This window comes from Acanthaster planci, linkage group LG17, assembly GCF_054643075.1.
Source record: "Acanthaster planci isolate LZ-2023a linkage group LG17, COTS_SCS, whole genome shotgun sequence".
In the NCBI taxonomy this organism is placed as follows: domain Eukaryota; kingdom Metazoa; phylum Echinodermata; class Asteroidea; order Valvatida; family Acanthasteridae; genus Acanthaster; species Acanthaster planci.
In genome coordinates, this window is record NC_141793.1 from 2,741,948 (window position 1) to 2,759,833 (window position 17,886).

Below are 17,886 nucleotides of genomic sequence, written 5' to 3' on the forward strand. Positions count from 1 at the left end.
TAAGTGACTAATTAATTCGTAGGTGAAATATGGAGAATATATAAATTACATTCCGAGGAAAAGCTTCTGTAGAAATGTAATGCAGTGTTTGTATAAAAATGTTTTTGTTCGCACACGATAGTAATATTTTACTCTCGGTAGTAGCAAGGAGGTAAGAAAAAGGAGATCACAGGGCAAAAATAAAAAGGGGAAGATCTACTTTTCGAAAAAGGTACCTCTTTTGTAGCTTTTCCAAGCGTAATGAGATATCGACATGGGAAAAAGGGTCTTTCAGAGGACATATTCATCCCAAAAACCAACTACAATGTTTAATTAGTGGGATTTTGAGTGATATCAAAGTATGACGTCATCTCATTAGACATGCACACTGGGTTCGAGGCACGTGCTTGGATGTTATGGAGCCTCTTGGTCGCATCCTGGATTTCCTGCTCTCCTGAAATGGTGAATAAAAATGGAACAAAGTTAAATTCAGTATGAACGTTTGATGGTGTAAATATAACAAGCGAGTATTGTAGACATTATTAACGCGGGTGTGTACGTGAGCGATTCGCGACAAAATTTGACACTCAACTCCCTTGAATTAAAAAAAATTGCAAATTGTGAACTAAGAAATGTTCAGCAATACTTTGGTTTTATTATTACAAAAGGCAACTAGCATAAATTGCCGTTTTAGGCTATCAGCATAAATTTATTTATCCAACAGAAACATAAATTCGATGTACCTTCAGTATGCCGCTTCAACACAGCGTTACACCAGTCCTCAAAGTCCATTTGTGCAATTTCGTATGCGCCATAATCTTCCTTACTTGTCTTTCCTTCGTTCTTTAACGTATAGGCCACCGGCTCCTTCTCAAAGACGCCGCCATAAAAAGCGTCCACCCTGACAGTGAAGACTACCCTGTCTGGACCTACAATTGGAAAAACGACTTCCCAATGGTCTCCTCTTTTGGGTGCAATTCTCCTCCTTCCCCATATCTTACGACTGAAGAAGTCCGTAAGACATCGCGTGATGATGTCTTGATCTTTCTCAGACACCTCCCCGTCCGCTAACTTCAATATGCCATCACCATCTTCGATTAGGATGTCACCGCCGTCGGCGTTTGCAAGAGCACTCATAAGCTTTGGAAGTTCATCCCCTAGCATTATCGTCATTTTTTCTTCGTCGAGAGAGGATTGTTCGTTTTCCTGTAAAACACTGACAAGTTTAAAGTGGACAGTCTTTAAGGTTGGGGTGGTGGCATGAACTTGGGCATTGTTGTTTGTTTGCAGGCCTGCAGTGGGTAGAGCCTGGATCACTGATTTTCTTTCGCGTGTCAAACAACCCTCTGCTTCATCAAAACTGCTAACTTTTCTCGCGTCGTTGCTGCAAGTAGATACAACGTGAAGGTTATAATCAAATGTGATTGGCCGAGGCGCTGGCATCACGTGGCAATAAAGGTATTCCGAGTCGCATGGTTGGGAGCAGAATTCATGTACACTGCCTTCGAGTTGCAATTTCTCCACTTCCTGATCAACGATCTTTTTCCATTGGTCCAGGTGCCCCGACGTTACCTTTTCATGTCCCCTCTTTTTTGTCCATCCATGACGTTGTAAGTTTTTCATTTTGATAACGCCACGTTTTCCGAAGTTTGAAATGGCAGTGATTGTCCTGGTAATGAGTTCTTTTTCCAGTCTTATGTCTTCTTTCTTCTTCATTATATGCACATCTATAGCAATTTCAACAGGGCTTCCCATGTTTTCTGCCATGGGTAGTGCAACAAAAACACATTAACCAAGCATTGGAATAATCAAAACTACAAAAGGCAATTACTTTTCCAAACAGATCATGGTCATAACCAATAAAGTCACAATATGGAACCGAAACAAGTTATATGGAAAGCGATAGTAGGCCTAAACAACAGAATGTCACGCGTCATTGCTAGCAGTTCACAGTCGTGTCACATGTTACGAGAAAAACATCACTGTTTCTCTCGGCCAAAGGTCGCGAATTATTCTTGTTCCCTGTGTCTCCCTGGTATGATTCTACGCTCTGAGTACAAGTGTTAATCCACAGAGAGTAAATTCCGCCAGGTGAGCTGAGAGCAAGCCGGGGATACATCTCACCAGACGTTGCCTTTAATTCCACTGAAATAGTCGCAGCAGAGGATTATCATGATCATTAATGGAGCGACAGATAAGACGTGCCAGCGAAGAACAGGTGCATGCAGTTATTTGCAGTCACAGGCATGGTAACTATAAGCCCTATGTGCTCGGTGAATGCTTGCTCAGCAATGATATTGTGACTTTGTGCTCGCAGACGTTGACGTGCTGTGCCTCGAGTTCACGGTACATGCTTTCTCAGCGCTGATATTGTGACTATACGATGGCGTAGGTCCGCATACATAAGTGACGTTGTGCAGACACCGATTATCAGTTTGCAAAGGTTGACTTGGGGTACAACGCAGTCAAATTATGTTAAATGCCGTGAGTGAAGAGCAAAGTCCGCATTAACACTACCGGTGTTTTTATGAGGGCCCATATTGCATGCGCATTGATGTACACTGGAATACACGATACGGTATTATCATTACAATGATGTGCCTGGCCATGTTTCACAGGTTGTTCTTCATGGTTGAGTCAACAACCATGTGAATGTAAACAGTCTATATTTAGCTCCTGAATTTCCCCGGCCCGAAATTCAATGTACAGCACGGCGACGTATGACAATTCAACGCACGTTCAAATTCAGCGTGTTGGCTGTAATACTGCACAATGCTCGAGAATCGGAGTTCGCATATGTACTACTAGGGACAGCTCGAGAAATTGCAACATATACGAGCTTGGTTCTATACTTGGTTCTATACTGAGCAAATTTGCTCAAATTTTGTTCTACGAATTTCGGATAGGAGACCCTTCTTCGATTTCAAAATAAGCTCCAAAGCAAAATAAACCAGCAGGAGCTTCGGAGGGAAGACTTTAAATAATAGAACATTTGAAAGGTAAGCGACTCAGTCATCTGGCCATTTAAACCACTCTTGTGAAGTAACCCTACTTAGACAAGTGTCGATTATTCGATTACCGAACAAAATTGACTTGATAGACACAGAAATCGCAGATGTGGTATTGAGTTATTAAAACGTCACGTCAATGACAACGTTCTTCTTGTAGTTACGTACACCATTTCAGACGTTCTTTTGGGTTGATGTTATCTCTGATTTTCCGATTTGCCGCGATTTCGATTTGATGTTCGGAGCGATTAAAAAGGTTCCTTTCAACTGAAACATTCCTTTCTTTTTCTGCGATTTTTTAATGTGTCTTGTTCATTTCATACATGTACTCCTTTCATCTTATTTTTATTTCATTATTATAGGCCTGTTTATAGTCAAAGTTTCTAAGTTTGAAAGTCTTCCCGCCCTCTCGAATTAAAGTTTCCTGAGTGAGTCATCCCTTCTGATTCTAATCGAGGGACGTGAAGGACCTTACAAATGTAGTCCGAAGGCCTGTCCACAATGGACAAGATTCTTCGTTTGATTGATTCTTCAGGTTTTCAGGCCTGCTGGCCTTTCCAAATTATCCCCCTCAAAGAGGTTTTGTGACATTTTTTTTCGGCCAAAATATTAGATTGTTAGGTATATTTATGTTTACCTCTCATCAAAATTTCGCCTGTTTTTCTGTCATTGTTCCATTCCACTAACACGTATCTGCCTTTTACTAAGCTTTCTGTAAAACCTTCTCTCGTATATTTTTGTAGGTTTCGATCTGAGACCTGAAGGGGGAAAAATATGGCCACCCCGAACAAAACCGTACCCGAGGAAATTCGGCCGTTCGCCATGAACATTCATATCATGAATTCTACGGCAACTACAAATGATGATGTCGCAAAGATGAAACTGGAGATGGAAGGGTTACTGCGTGCGGTGTGCGCCGCTCTAAACTCACCCAAAAGGGAAGTTCTGATATTGAGGAACATGGACCAAGAGAAATTCGGCTTAACTAAGAGACATCTTGACAAGTGGAAACAGAGAATCGAGGGGGAACTCTCCACGAAGCTGAAAACATCGCAGTGGCGAAAGTGCTTTGACTTTTGCGACCTGCCTCAAGATGTCGAGTATCTGTACTGCCACACAACGCCGACCCCGCAACCAACCACTATCAACTTCAACCTCCGGTTGCCAACAGATACGAGCACGGAGCTTGTGGACGGGTATCACCGAGTCATGAGCATCTTATCGAGGGAGGCAGAGAGCCTATCAGCGGGTCGACCGTATTTCGACTTCGATGAACACCTACGAAGAGCTGACGGGCCACATGCATCTTCGTCAACTACAAGTGTTGTTACTAGGCGCGGCTTTAGTCATTTTCCGGGACTTCTAGACCTAAAACTCGGCGACACCGTCCAAACACCAGAATCAAAAACGGTCCAGTATAAGAAACTGAAAGACGGGGAGAGGTTGGTTTCGAATATTGAAAAACAAGTTTCGGATTATTTTGGAGCCTTCGCAAACCACGATGGTGGATGGATCGTCATAGGCATTGAAGACAAAAACTACGAGGTGGTCGGGCAGACGATTCCCAAAGAAACAAAGGTTGAGATAGAGAGGCGTCTCGACAAGTGCGCCAGGCGGAAGATTTGGGGCAGGAGGCAAGAGGTCCCCGTCCGCGAAAAGCACTGGGATGTCTACTTCCACCCCTTGGGGGGCGGTAAGCACCTCGTAGAGGTTCGAGTTAACCCTTTCTATGGTGGAGTGTTTCAAAAAGCCCCCGAATCTTACACTTTTGAAGTAAACGACAATGGTGAGAAAGTACCCGTGGATATGGCAATTGATGATTGGATGGAAGCCATGATGAGACAAAAAATAACAGGTTTGTAAAAATACATATTTTTATTTAAAAAAATTAAAAGATTATTGAATGCACCATTTTGTAGGTTTTCCCCTCACGCATAGTGCAACAACCTAGTCTACCTCTTACAAGCCCTTCTTATTTCCATTGATTATGTACTTAATTATTTTTTACAGAAAAAAGACGCAGTGACGAAATGAGTCACAAATTTGAAATGCTCAGTACACATATTTCTGGAGGTTGCACAGTTTTTGCTCTGAAGAACGCCCGCAGGGAAATACAAGAAAGGATGTTCACAAGTAAGGTGGTTTTAAAGCTATTTAATATTATAATGTTTACAATATCCACCAAGTCAATTAATGTGAAATCAATGTGAAATGGCAGGCAGAACATTAAACATTTCTGTCGCCTTTTTTACCAGTAAAGGAAGGTGTTCACATTTGGCCGGAGACTTACCATAGTCTGGTACATCCCGAAGTTGCTCCCTTCCTCGACAGTGTCATTTCTGCTCTGAGGGTTAAGTTTAGGTCCACAAAGGGAGTCTGTGTCATTTCTCGGTGCATAGCAGTTGACATTGGCATCCCAAGACCTGAAGATGGCACAAATATCACGTGCGATATCTTAGTGTTCACAGAAAAAGAGACTCCGTTTCTGGTAACTTTAGGGACCGCAATGTCATCGGATGAGGGTGAGAGGTACTCCAGGGAAGCCGCAATAGAACTCGAAGAACGTCTTACCAGGCACGGTGGAGAAGGTCGGTTCTTCATTAAAAGCTACTGGTATGACCAGTTGACAGATCCGGAACTTGTCCCAGGCATCTTGGAAAGCATATTGGGTCACCGACCACAGGACAAACCGGCCAGCTACCACCAGATGCATCTTCAGAAACTGCAAGCAATCGTCGCCGGTCTCGTCATCGCCATCGCTGCATTTACACCGGAAACCTACTTGTACATGAAAGACTTAATGGGAGTCCAGGTGATGAACCTCTTGACTCCGTCTCAGCTCCTGGCACTCTCGAAATGCAAGGAAAACCAATACGTCTGTATCCAGGGTTACCCAGGCACTGGGAAGACAGTCGTCGGTGTTGAGAGAGCTAAGCAACTACGTCTCGATGGGGCCCAAGCAGAAGAGATCCTGTACATTCCCTCCAACGTGCAAATGGCAAAATATGTGAGGTGGGTGTTGCTATTTCTAAACAGGCTATTCCATTAGTGCAAACGCTCCTTCATATTGACCAATTACGTTTTCGTGGGGGTGCCAATTGCATAACGGTACTTGAGGTACATTTCAGACGTGAGTGCCTGTGAATCAAACCGAGTTACTTAAAACTGTGGGCAACAATGGAAATCATTTCCATGAAGGCCGTACACTGAATATTGAGATGTTTGGAGAACTTAACCCCGGGCCGAAGAGGGTTTGGATAAACTCTCACAAAGAACCCAGGAAGAACAAATTCACGAGAGCAGTGGGCAGTACTTAACTAATTGGACACAATGTGGCTCGATTGACCGAGGGTCAGATTTCAGAGCAGACTAGCCATAGTCAGCCACTAGTCATTTTTTGTCGTGTTTTACACGAAAAAGACCCTGTGTATTTTGTAAAGAGAATGTGAGAAATATTGTTGTCAAAGAATTTTCTTCCAAACATATATCTGAATCAAATGTGAACAATCCTTTTCTTTGGACCCTTCTAGAGATCTGACCTTTCCGAGGAGCACCTCATTACACGGAAGCAAAATCTGCCTTTCTGAAGCATTCAGAGATATTATACAAATGCTGAAAGATGGGAGCATGCCTGAAAACGTCAAGTACCTCATTCTGGATGACACACAAAACTTGCTCAGCCGGAGAAATGTTCCTGCTTCCAATGTGAAGGAAGACATCCGCCATCTCACACCAGAGATGAGGCGTTTGGCCGTGCGGGAGACGCCTCCAATTGGATTGTTGAGGCTGGAGAACTACCAAGTTGACTGGTTGAAATGTCTCTGCATTTGGCTACGTGAAAAGCGAGACAACAGGATGGTGATTATCTGCGATGAGTCGCAAAGTCTTGAGAAGGAACACTACTACCAGACACTAAGACAGTTCATCAAGGAGAGCAATGGCACAACGGTAACACTGAATGTAATCATAAGAAACTCCGAGGAAATTACGGAGTTCTTCAAAAACTTTGTCTCAACGCAGTGTTACGGTGTACTTCCTACAACCGCACATGACTTCAAGGGTCAAAAACCTCTGATAAGACCAACCCTTCTTTCGCCAGAGTCGTTGAGGGAGACCGTTAAGAAGTTCACAACATTGGGTTACAGTCCAAATGAGATCTCTCTCCTTCGCCACGACCGGGATAGCGACAGGACCGCACTGGATACTTGCATGTCGACACCTCTCCAAAAAGAGTGCATGGCAGTTTACCGGACTATAAATAACCAACTCATAGATCTCGGAATAGAAGGCAATGGGGTGCCCGGTCCGCAAGTGTTTCATGCCGTGCTTTTCTTTTGCCTCCTTACCGAAGAGTTACTTGAGAGGGGTGTCAGAGGGGAACAAGAAACAAACTTTAAGATTAATCTAGCATTGCCTTGCTTTGCAAGCAAGGATACCGCCTGTCCCCCATTCTTCCTGCGACGTCTTCTGTCAGACAGAGGCAGATACACAGCACCTGTCAGAGACATGGTTGTCCGCTTGTTCGAGGAAAAATGGCAGTATTTGTGTGAACTTTACAGGGCGTTCGTGCAGAGTGGCCGACCCCACTTTACTGAAGCCGTGGACATCTTGGAAGAGCGCAAATCATCACTTCTCCAGCCCAAGACGAAGGAAATGACAAATCTCCAGAAGCTTTACTCTGTCTCAGAGTTCCTCCTCGGACCTGTCACTGTGCCGGAACACATCTTTCGTTTGATTGATGTCCAGCATGCAGGTTTCTGTCGTTTGATCGTTTTTCACATTCTTCCAAATGTCCACGCCATACATGGAACGCATGAAGTCCCCACACGTGGCCAGTGCATTCGTATCGAGAGTTTGGAAAACTTTGCAGGGAGGGAAAACCAAGTAGTTATAGGGATAATGCCTCACAAAGATACCCTGGAGAGGTATACATTCAAAAGCTACGTTGCAGCACTGTCGTCTAGGGCCAGAACCAAACTAGAAATACTGAGCGCAACAGCATGGACCTTCATAAGCAATATGGATTTAGAGCATGTACGAATGCTCAAACCATATTTTGATGATCAACACCACGAGGAGCCAAATTCCGATACCGATGGCCGCGGTGTTTGAAGTGGGTGTTTACCTGTCGAAATGTTTGTGACGTTATAATGAGGTCATTGCGGGTGACTTGATATCACCTTTAGCGTGCATTTGCAATACGTATAATATACTGACTGATGCTCACAACTATAACATCTGAACATTTTGCATAACAGCCGAAATGTGGTTTTTGACTAAGCGACAAAAAATTCTAACTGTATTAATGTTCATGCGGCCGCGGAGAGAAAGTAACAGTGAAAACTAAAAGAGTGGTGACTCTCCAAAAATAATCTTAAGAATCCCGGGAAACTCCTACTTCAGCATTTACTCGATTACAACTTTGGAATAACGAAATGTTCCACTTTCAAAATCTAAAAGTGTTATACAGGTGGGCGGTATAGGTGAAGAATATAAAGTACCTTAATTTTAGATCACATTACAACTTTTCCTTGTATTTAAACTTGACACCTGGTAAATGGTATGCAAAGGAGTCGTGAAAAATAAGTTTTATTATCTCACTGGAGATGTTTGACGGCTTTCTAAACTTAAACTGTCGATCCAAACATGTTCCGCCAAGTTCATCTGAAGAAGTCGAACGTTAAGTTCTCATAACTTTTTTTTTTTTGCTTCACCAGTAATGTACTTTAGTTATCTTGAAAACTATGCTGATCCGCAGGGACTGTTGAGATACTGATGCCCAGGGAGGCTACGAACCCCAGTGATTCAACCGTCTCAGACAGTTTGAAAATATGAATGAAAGTGCGCCATTAATCAAAATCCTAGAGGACCGATATAAAGAATATTAGAGGGTACAGAAATATGTTACCAGTCGTATCGGTCACGTCCGCCAATGACAGACGCTAACCAAGCTAATTAAGCGCGTGCCATGCCGTGGTTAATTTCACAGAAATTAATTTCTTGTACTTTCACATTCCAGCAGATGGTTGGTAGCCTGGGGTGAAACCTGTAAATATTGCAAGCTGTAACTTTGGCCGCGAAGCGCCCTGGAATGCTTGCACCGGTACAATCAGGGTTAAACCCTGGCACTGGTGTTTTTGTGTTGGTCCAAGTTTGCCAAGAAAAGGGTGAAATCGGTTGCCGTGTGGGCATATAAAGGCCGCACATTTTCCTGGTCGTCGCCACAGCAAACAAGGGTGTTCAGTCGTTTTGCTAGCTCAAATATCGCGCAGAATTTCATCTCAGTGAAAAGACTGTAAATACACACAGGGAATCAGAGAATATTCCGGCCTTTTTCCATGAATGGAGCTACAGTCGCTACGACCAATGTGACCGAGTAGTCGGTGTATGAGACATTCACTGGGCGCCAACTGTTATCTGCGTACAATCTTCATCACGATGACCGTCGGGTTTTTCTAGTTCAACCTTGTCTTTGACAGGTGCCCACCAAAGAGGGCAAAGGAGGGCAGTTCGTCAGGTGATGTCGTTACCTGGAAAAATCGCCATCGCGGATAAAAAGGAGACACTAGTTGATATTTGCACCACCTGAGTGGTAATCCTACTGTAAAGACATACCGCATTTTAACAATATTCAACCGACATAAGTTCCATGTGAAGATTTTATCTGCCGTTAGGCGACATCGTACTCATAGTCACTTTTGTATTGCACGTTGGGGAAGTCAAGAGAGAGCCGTGACTTTCGGCCTGGTTTGGGTTTTTTTATTATTGTATAACACTGATATGGGAATTGCTATATTGGCTACAATAATCGTGTAACCTTTTGAAACAGTTGAAGAGATAGTGGTATATAGAAGTACTACCAGGGAAACCTTAGTACGTTACTGTCTAAACTTTGAAAAAAGCACAAATTTCACTATTTCTTACTTTCTTCTTTTTACTTTATTAAATTGTGATTATACATTAGAAATATGGCTACACGGTGATGACACCAGGGTAATGTCGGGGGAATGTATGTGAACTATCTCAAGATTCCTGGAAACTTTTAAGACACGGGCTAATTTGAAAAGGGAGAAAATATTTCGCCAAACTGCAAGCAGCTAAATATAGTAATGGGGAATAATGAAAATCTGTTATTACAGCTTACGCTGTACTCTTGTCTTTGATGTAAATGGTACTGTAAAACAGACCTAGCATAATTACAGAGCTGTTATAATGATGACTTATTCATCAGCACGCTAAGTTTTTAGCCAACCCATCTAGCTGTAAGATCCCAATCTTGTGCGGGCAAATGAGTTCTACAGTTGACATTTAAATTGAATACTCCGTGACAATGCGTCTTAACGAACGTCTATTAGGCGTACCTGTTCATTGTAGCTACTTTCCGTTAGAATAAGTCTAGATGTGTGAATAAAATATATTTAGTGTCTGTTGTGTTATCACACTAACTGAAATACGTTAAACTCAATAATGGAGAGTTGGTCGCCTGCACCCTAGAGCAAAGGGAATAAAACTTTATGTTTTGCGTCGATCATACGCATGCCCATGAAGTAGCCGCTTAAGATTTCAGTAGGCCTAAGGGGAGTATGGATTGTCAACGGAGTTGTATGCCGATTTGCTCCGTGAAATTTCAAAAATGAACGGGAGAGTTTTTTTTATATTGTTCCGATCGATGCTTGAGCGATAATATTTGAACTTGATTGTTTGATGGAATGTGGTTTTTGCCAGCTGCATTTTAGCGTGCCTCGCGCATAGGTGCATTTCGCTAGTGTGCCTTTTAGTTCAACCGTATTGTAAACGTGTGGATCGTTTTCAGGTCAGTGGCTTTATTGAAATTTATTTTTGTATCAATAAGATTTCATGAAAAACAAATGTGTATTGGAAAAACCAAAAATTGCTCAGGTTTTCATATTACGCTGATATTTAAGTTGGGAAAATAGAGTCTGCACACATGGAAATAAAATCGGACCGCAGCAACATGCCCTAACATAACGTTTACTTCAAAAACACTGGCATGAAGCACAGGGGAAAGCTACAACACGGGCCTCCCTTGTCACCTGATTTCAAAGTCACATTAAGTTCTTATTGCAATAACAATTTCTTGCACTTAGGAATGGCATATGCCGGCCACTCAAGAAAATTCAACCGATCCACGCTCAAAGCATGGAGGAAGGACACAGAAGGAGTTACAACTCTGGCACTTCAAAGTGCTCAATGATCATCGCCGGCTGGTCACACGAATAACCAGAAAGCATGCCGTACCTGCCCAATTACTGCCTGGGCTTTACCGGAAAAGTCAGGCCAGGAATTTCCCAGCGATACTCGTGGTGTTTCGCTTTCAATTAACTGCAACCTATTGCTGTAACCAGGAAATAGAGAGAGAAAAATCTCTTACGTTACACCTGCTGTTGTCACCGTCAATACAAATTTTACTTTGATGCCCGGCTCTATTATCCATACAATGCTCGCAATTTGTTTTTATCACTCCAAAATATCAGCTTTCCACGACTTGGTACGAATCTGGCTAACACTGGCAAACAACATGTTGACCACCACTCAAAAACGAATGAAATCCGCTACCGGTATTTCATCACAAGGAGTGATGATGAAATCTCATAAAATGCACGTTTTTAGAAATGCAGTCATAAAGACGATTTCAATCAAACATCTTGACTATTTTCAACACAAAAGAACTCCAAAAGAAACCAAAAGAAGGGCACTAACTGCACATGAACATTTTCCGCCCATTGCCTAACACTAGCAACTGTGCGCAAGCATTGAATTTTATGCTGCCGAGAAATCATATCAAGCACCGATGAAGTTATGAATATTCAATTTCACTAAGCAAAGTTTTAGGACGCAGATTACCAGCGAAAAATTGCGTCGATGATCATTGGGGAAAAAAGGGGTCTCATGGTTGTGAAACATATGGTGCGCTTTGGCTACGGACGTACCGCGGGTACGCCATGCAGAAAGCGTTAATTGGTCAGATGTTATACCCCGGCCAGTTTAAACTCCCTGCGTCCTTCCTCCACTGATGCTCAAACAAACGTCCATTTAGTCTGTCTGCACATGATTACTTTCCACATTGTCCAATTCTTTTCATTAAAAACGGAGAATCATTCTGTTATCTTCCTCCGTAAAGAAAGACATTATTCATCTCACACAGGCCCGGTGCCGTCAAAGATCTACATTCAAGTCCTGGATATGTAGATACAGATCGGATGGTAGTAATGAAGCACATGAAATATAACACGGAAATCGTAGGTTTTGCATGACAGTGATTTTTCTGGTAAGAGCTTTTGTTCCAATTTAGGGGCACACATGAGTAGACCTTTTGTACTATCCCTCCTTTACTAATCCCTTCGAAACAGAAACATTGTTACCGAAACGACGGATGCTGCGCAGAAAACCTGTAAGCAACTGTTACTCGTGTTTAAAATTGAAAAACTTGACAGCTGCACGCTGACCTGAAAACGGATCGTTAAATATTACAACTCGTAAGTTCTTCGGTGACTCAAATGCCTTTCAGGCTTTCACAATGAGTGAAAAAAGACAACATGTGCATTATTAATCAAAGTCTGAATCACAAATTCAGGACAAATTTATAGAAAAAAAAGAGGTAACCAATCGTATGGATCATGTAAGCGAATGATTCTTCCAGCTCCGTGATCACTGCCAGCGAGACACGCTGTGGTGTTTTACGTTCTAATGCATTGTGTATTGACCCGCTAGGCAGCCGTGAGTGCTGCGCTGGCAGGATATCGCTGGTAACCTTGGATGAAAGCTGCTGTTTTGGATAACAATGGCCATCGACGTGAAGTGCTCGTACCGGAACAGTCAGGGTTAACCATAGCCCTGTTTTCTGTGGGATGTTCTTACAGTTTGCCTTGAAAAGGGAGTAACAGCTAGTCCACATGCCGCACCGCCGTGTATAAAAGCCGCATTTACCTGGTTAGGTCCATACTGAGCACAGGTGTTCTATCGTTCTCTCAGCTCAAATTTCAATTGGAAGACTGTAAGTGTGTACCACAGAGAAAGGATACGTTAAGGTCAACGCAGAGAATATTACAAACATTTGCCACGGACACGATGGAGGAAAGTGCAGTTGCAACCACCAACCCAGTCAAGTATTCGGCCAATCAGTCACTCACTGACTTATTCGCCATTGATGGAACTACGATTGCCACCGCCAATGTTACAGAGTATTCGGCGTATCAGACATTCACTGAACGTCAACTGTTTTCTGCGTACATTTTTATCACGATGATCGTGGGATATCTTGGGAACTCAACGGTTGTTTACCTCGTCTGGTCTGTCAAGAAGCTGCGAACAGTCACCAACGTATTCGTGGTGAACCTTGCGGTTGCTGATTCTACGACGTGCGGTGGGGCCATCTTGTCGGCCGTGGTGGTCCTGTCTTATGAACTCATCATACCCGTGTGGCTCTGCCAGTGTATCGCCTTCGGACTTATTACCGTCATCGGGTGTAGTGTGAACACCCTGGCTTTGATCGCCGTCAACCGCCTGGTTGCTGTCACCGACACGGCCAGGATTCGGTACCGCAAAATCTACACCCGCTGGAAGATAGCCGCGATGATTGCTGTGGCTTGGGCCATACCAATCTTTGTAGCTCTGATCCCCGTCTTTTCTGATTACGCTGAACTTGGCTACGACCCGCGTTTCAGTACCTGCACCTGGCTGTCTGCGCCGGTGGATGGACTCATCTACTCGTTCTTCGTGACGTTGGTGTTCTACCCAATCCAGCTCACCATCGTTATTGCATCCTACATCAGGATTTTCCTCTTTGTCCGGAGCTCGACCAAGGCAGTGATGCTGAAGGGTAACCCTGAGTCTGGAACGCCATCCAGTCTCCAGAAGCAGCTCTCGAAGCGCCAGCTGGCCGTCACAAAGAATCTTTTTCTCGTGGTTTGCGTCTTCCTCGTGTGCCTTTTCCCGTACTTTTTTGTCCTTGCTCTAGACTCTCTTGCCTTTGAAGCCCTGCCGTTCACCGCCGTGCTGCTTCTGACCAACAGTTGCCTGAACCCTATCATCTACGGAACTAAACATCCGGACTTCCGTGTGGAGTTTTCTCGCTTGTTTAGTAATTTCTTTGGCAAGTGCCGGTCCAAGAGGGCGAAACCGCTCGAAGAGCGCAGTCGCTCGGTGCCCTCTTCGTCTGACAAAGTCGCCACAACAGACACCAAGGACACGCAAGTGTAATGAATAAGCTCTTATATATACTACTTCCATTTACAAGCTGTGATTGATAGACATAATAGAGCTTAAGACATTTCATATTTCACGTTGGAATTTTTACGCTCATTCTAACATTATATGTAGGCCAAGTTAAAGACCTCACCTGCCGTTTGGATGGTATCGTAGGCTACTATTAAATCGTTTTAGTTTTATTTCACGTTGAGAAAATCGGAGATTTCATGTGTTTTTTTTGAGTAGGGATTGTTACTTTTTATTGTGAAATATAACGATTTCGTAAATTTCTGCTCGCTAATGTAATAGGACTCCTCTTTTACACTGTTGTGGATTTTAACGTTGATTTCAGGGATCTGGTTCTTATAGAAATAATGGGTATTCATGCAGAGAATAGACAAGATTCTTTCACTGCTAGAAATGTCTTACATGTTATAACTTTAATAAAAAACGAAACTTCGCTCTTCCTTTTCTTACCTTATTGAACTGTCATCAAACTTAAGAGAAATGGCTACACGAGAATGTTCACTGGGGTATGTTGTTAGGAAATGCTCATCTAACATAAATGCCAATGTAAATAACTGTGTACGAAAGTAAATACATGTAACTGTGAATCACATAATATATCTTTAATGGACCATGCAAAACATTTATTTTGCCATAACCCTAGAAATTGCCTACATGAGTCTTATTTCCAAGTGAAGTTGCATATTCATCAACAAAATTGTGATGTCATCCCAGGCAGAAGTCGTCAAGTTTATTACACGTCACATGCCATGCTCAGGCTGTGTTGAATGCCACCATGCACTATGACGTCATAGATCTAGTACTTTGTGGGCATTGACATCACCGAGTGCCTCTGGTGGTTCGTTGCCTTAAAAAAGCTATTCGTGTTGTTTATTATAGCTTTTTTAAGGCAACAAACCCAATAATGTTAAAGTGTGCTCGAGGCGGAAGTCTGAGTTGACCTCTTGCCACCGGGGTTCCATATCCGGCTCCACACCTCCATGCCCTTGAGAGGGTCCACTAAGAGCATTCTTAGAAGGCTGCACCGTGTGAAATAAATGCTGCTTTTTCCTGGTCTGGTCCACAGAACACAAGGGTATCTGGTTGTTCTCTTTGCTCAAATACCACACAGAGTTTTGCAAGTACTCACAGGGAGAAAATACTGTGGTGATTCGCCATGGATGAAACTACAATTGCAACCACCAATGGGACCAAGTACCCGATATATCTGTCATTCACTGAGCGAACCTTATTTTCTGCGTACCTTTTCATCATCATGTTCATCGGGTTTGTCGGGAATGTAACGGTGGTTTTCCTCGTTTTGTCCGTGAAGAAGCTCCAGACAGTCACCAACGTATTCGTGGTGAACCTTGCAGTTGCTGATACTCTAACGTGCCTCGTGGCCAGCTTGTCGGCCGTCATCGTCCTGTCTTACGAACTGATCCTACCCATGTGGCTTTGCCAGTGTATCGCCTTTGGACTGCTGACTTTCATCGGATGTAGCTTGAACACCCTGGCTTTGATCGCCGTCAACCGGCTGGTTGCCGTCACCGACACGGCCAGGATTCGGTACCGCAAAATCTACACCTACTGGAAACTGACCGTGATGATTGCTGTGGCTTGGGCCATACCAATCTTTGTAGCTCTGATCCCCGTCTTTTCTGATTATGCTGATCTTGGCTACGACCCGCGTTTCAGTACCTGCACCTGGCTGTCTGCACCGGTGGATGGACTCATCTACTCGTTCTTCGTGGCCATACTGTTTTACCCAATCCAGCTCACCATCGTCACGGCATCCTATGTCAGGATTTTCCTCTTCGTCCGGAGCTCCACCAGGAAAATGACGCTGAGGGGAACCCCTCAGTCTGGAACACCATCCAGTTTCCAGAATCAGCTCTCGAAACGCCAGCTGGCCGTCACGAAGAACCTCTTTCTTGTGGTTTGCGTGTTCCTCGTGTGCCTTTTCCCGTACTTTCTTGTCCTTGCTCTAGACTCTCTTGCCTATGAAGTCCTGCCGTTCACCGCTGTACTGCTTCTGACCAACAGTTTTCTTAACCCTATCATCTACGGAAATAAACACCCAGACTTCCGTGTGGAGTTTTCTCGCTTGGTCAATCATTGCTTTGGTAAGTGCTGGTCCAAGAAGGCGAAACCGCCCGAGGAGCGCAGTCACTCGGTGCCCTCTTCGTCTGGGAAACTCGCAACAACAGACACCAAGGACACGCAAGTGTAGTGATGAAGTTCTTATATTTATTATTGCCGTTTACAGCAAGCTTTGATTGATAGACATAATGGAGCTCATTAGAAGACATGTTATTTTTTTAAGTTAGAATTTTTAAAAACTCATTTAAACATTACATGTATTTTACCCTACAGGTCTTATCTGCACCTCGGGCGATATCGTAACTATAAAATCGTCTTATTTTTATTTCACGTTGAGCAAATCGATGTTTAAATGTTATTTCTGAGTCGGGATTGTTACTTTTTCACAGTGAAAAATAACGATGTCATAAATTTCTGTAGACCAAAGTAATAGTATTCCCTTCTGATACTGTTGTGGATATTAACGATGATTTCTGAGTTCTGGTTCTTATAGAAATACTGGAATATGCATGCACAGAATAGACAGAACTCTTTCACTGTTAGAAATGTCTTTTATAGGATGTGAATATTGGAACTTCGAATAAAGAACAGAATTGCGCTATTCCTTTTTTTTAGCTTATTAAAATGTAATAAATTTCAAGAAATATGGCTACACGAGAATGTTCACGTGGGGTACGTTGTCAGGAAATGATGATCTCACCATAAATGCCAATGTAAAGAACTAGCTATGTTTGAAAGTAAATAACTTTGAATCACATGATGTATCTTTAAGGGACCAAGTAAAATATTTATTTTACCAGGACCCTTGAAATTCCGCCTCATTGATGGTTTAATGTACCTTATTTTTTATTTTTGTTTGGCTATAGTATATGAATCTGTGTTAAAGCCTTTTGGGTTCATATTTTAATGTGAATTTCCATACTTATTAACAAGATTATGATGTCACCCCAGGCACTGAACCTCACTTTTCTTTTATTGATTTATGTATTAAAAACTGCAGAAATTTGGTAAATAATTCGCAGTCGTAAATTTCCATTTCTTTTGCAATTTACTATTTAAGTATATGGCAACATGCCAGTCAGCAGTCCTTTCTCAGGAATGTTTTTCAAGAGCAAACACGTGGTTCAAATTTGGACCTCAAAACATGTAAAGTTTTGATGTCCAAATATGTCCTACATGTAAAGTTCATCTAAAGTGAACAGTGTCTTCCCGGATTTACATAACAGCAGCAGTACCCTCACTTGTTCAGAATAGTTTGGATAATTCTTAATGTCTTGGAAATGTACTTTTCACTACGCTAAACTCCAAAAAAAAAATCCAAACACTTTTCATGCATTGAAGAAGAGCAAAAGATGCACACAAAGTGAGTCCAAGATTCATTTCATTGATCTTCTGGGGTCATAATATATTTTTTTTCATGTTTAACTTGAAAAACAAGATAACCGATAACTGCCGTTGAAAGGGTCGTAAAATAGTTTTCATTAAATCATCGGAGATTCTTGACGATTTTCTAAACTTCACCTGATGATCCAAGAGCGTCCCTCCAAGTTTCTCTGTTGAACATCAAGCTCTTTCAACGGTT

At 42.7% G+C, this 17,886-nt stretch overlaps 5 protein-coding genes across 13 annotated transcripts in view; 3 read left to right on the top strand and 2 right to left on the bottom strand.

The window, feature by feature from the left end:
* The window catches only part of golga4 (golgin A4), a 153,445-nt gene that overhangs the window by 128,705 nt on the left and 6,854 nt on the right, over positions 1–17,886 (bottom strand). The gene's annotated exons all lie outside the window — the stretch shown is intronic.
* Positions 200–2,033, bottom strand: LOC110982604 (uncharacterized). Its single transcript, XM_022241150.2, has 2 exons — positions 723–2,033; positions 200–433 (listed from the first exon to the last, which is right to left on the bottom strand). The coding sequence occupies exons 1-2, from the start codon at positions 1,744–1,746 to the stop codon at positions 309–311; spliced, it is 1,149 nt and encodes a 382-aa protein (XP_022096842.2). The 5' UTR covers positions 1,747–2,033; the 3' UTR covers positions 200–308.
* LOC110982602 (uncharacterized) lies at positions 2,062–9,796 on the top strand. 3 transcript variants are annotated; one of them, XM_022241146.2, is made up of 5 exons: positions 2,062–2,197; positions 3,731–4,842; positions 4,998–5,120; positions 5,243–5,999; positions 6,518–9,796. In XM_022241146.2, exons 2-5 carry the CDS (start codon positions 3,762–3,764, stop codon positions 8,097–8,099), a joined length of 3,543 nt encoding a protein of 1,180 aa, XP_022096838.2. In that variant the 5' UTR covers positions 2,062–2,197; positions 3,731–3,761; the 3' UTR covers positions 8,100–9,796. The 3 variants fall into 3 exon arrangements, with proteins under 3 accessions (XP_022096838.2, XP_022096837.2, XP_022096839.2); XM_022241145.2 differs by having other exon boundaries at positions 2,099–2,228; XM_022241147.2 differs by lacking the exon at positions 2,062–2,197 and adding an exon at positions 2,754–2,978.
* Positions 9,941–17,753, top strand: LOC110982605 (alpha-1D adrenergic receptor-like). Its single transcript, XM_087147842.1, has 2 exons — positions 9,941–14,936; positions 17,256–17,753. The coding sequence occupies exon 1, from the start codon at positions 13,077–13,079 to the stop codon at positions 14,205–14,207; it is 1,131 nt and encodes a 376-aa protein (XP_087003968.1). The 5' UTR covers positions 9,941–13,076; the 3' UTR covers positions 14,208–14,936; positions 17,256–17,753.
* LOC110982611 (rhodopsin, GQ-coupled-like) lies at positions 14,945–17,256 on the top strand. Its single transcript, XM_022241158.2, has one exon. It carries the CDS (start codon positions 15,379–15,381, stop codon positions 16,432–16,434), a length of 1,056 nt encoding a protein of 351 aa, XP_022096850.2. The 5' UTR covers positions 14,945–15,378; the 3' UTR covers positions 16,435–17,256.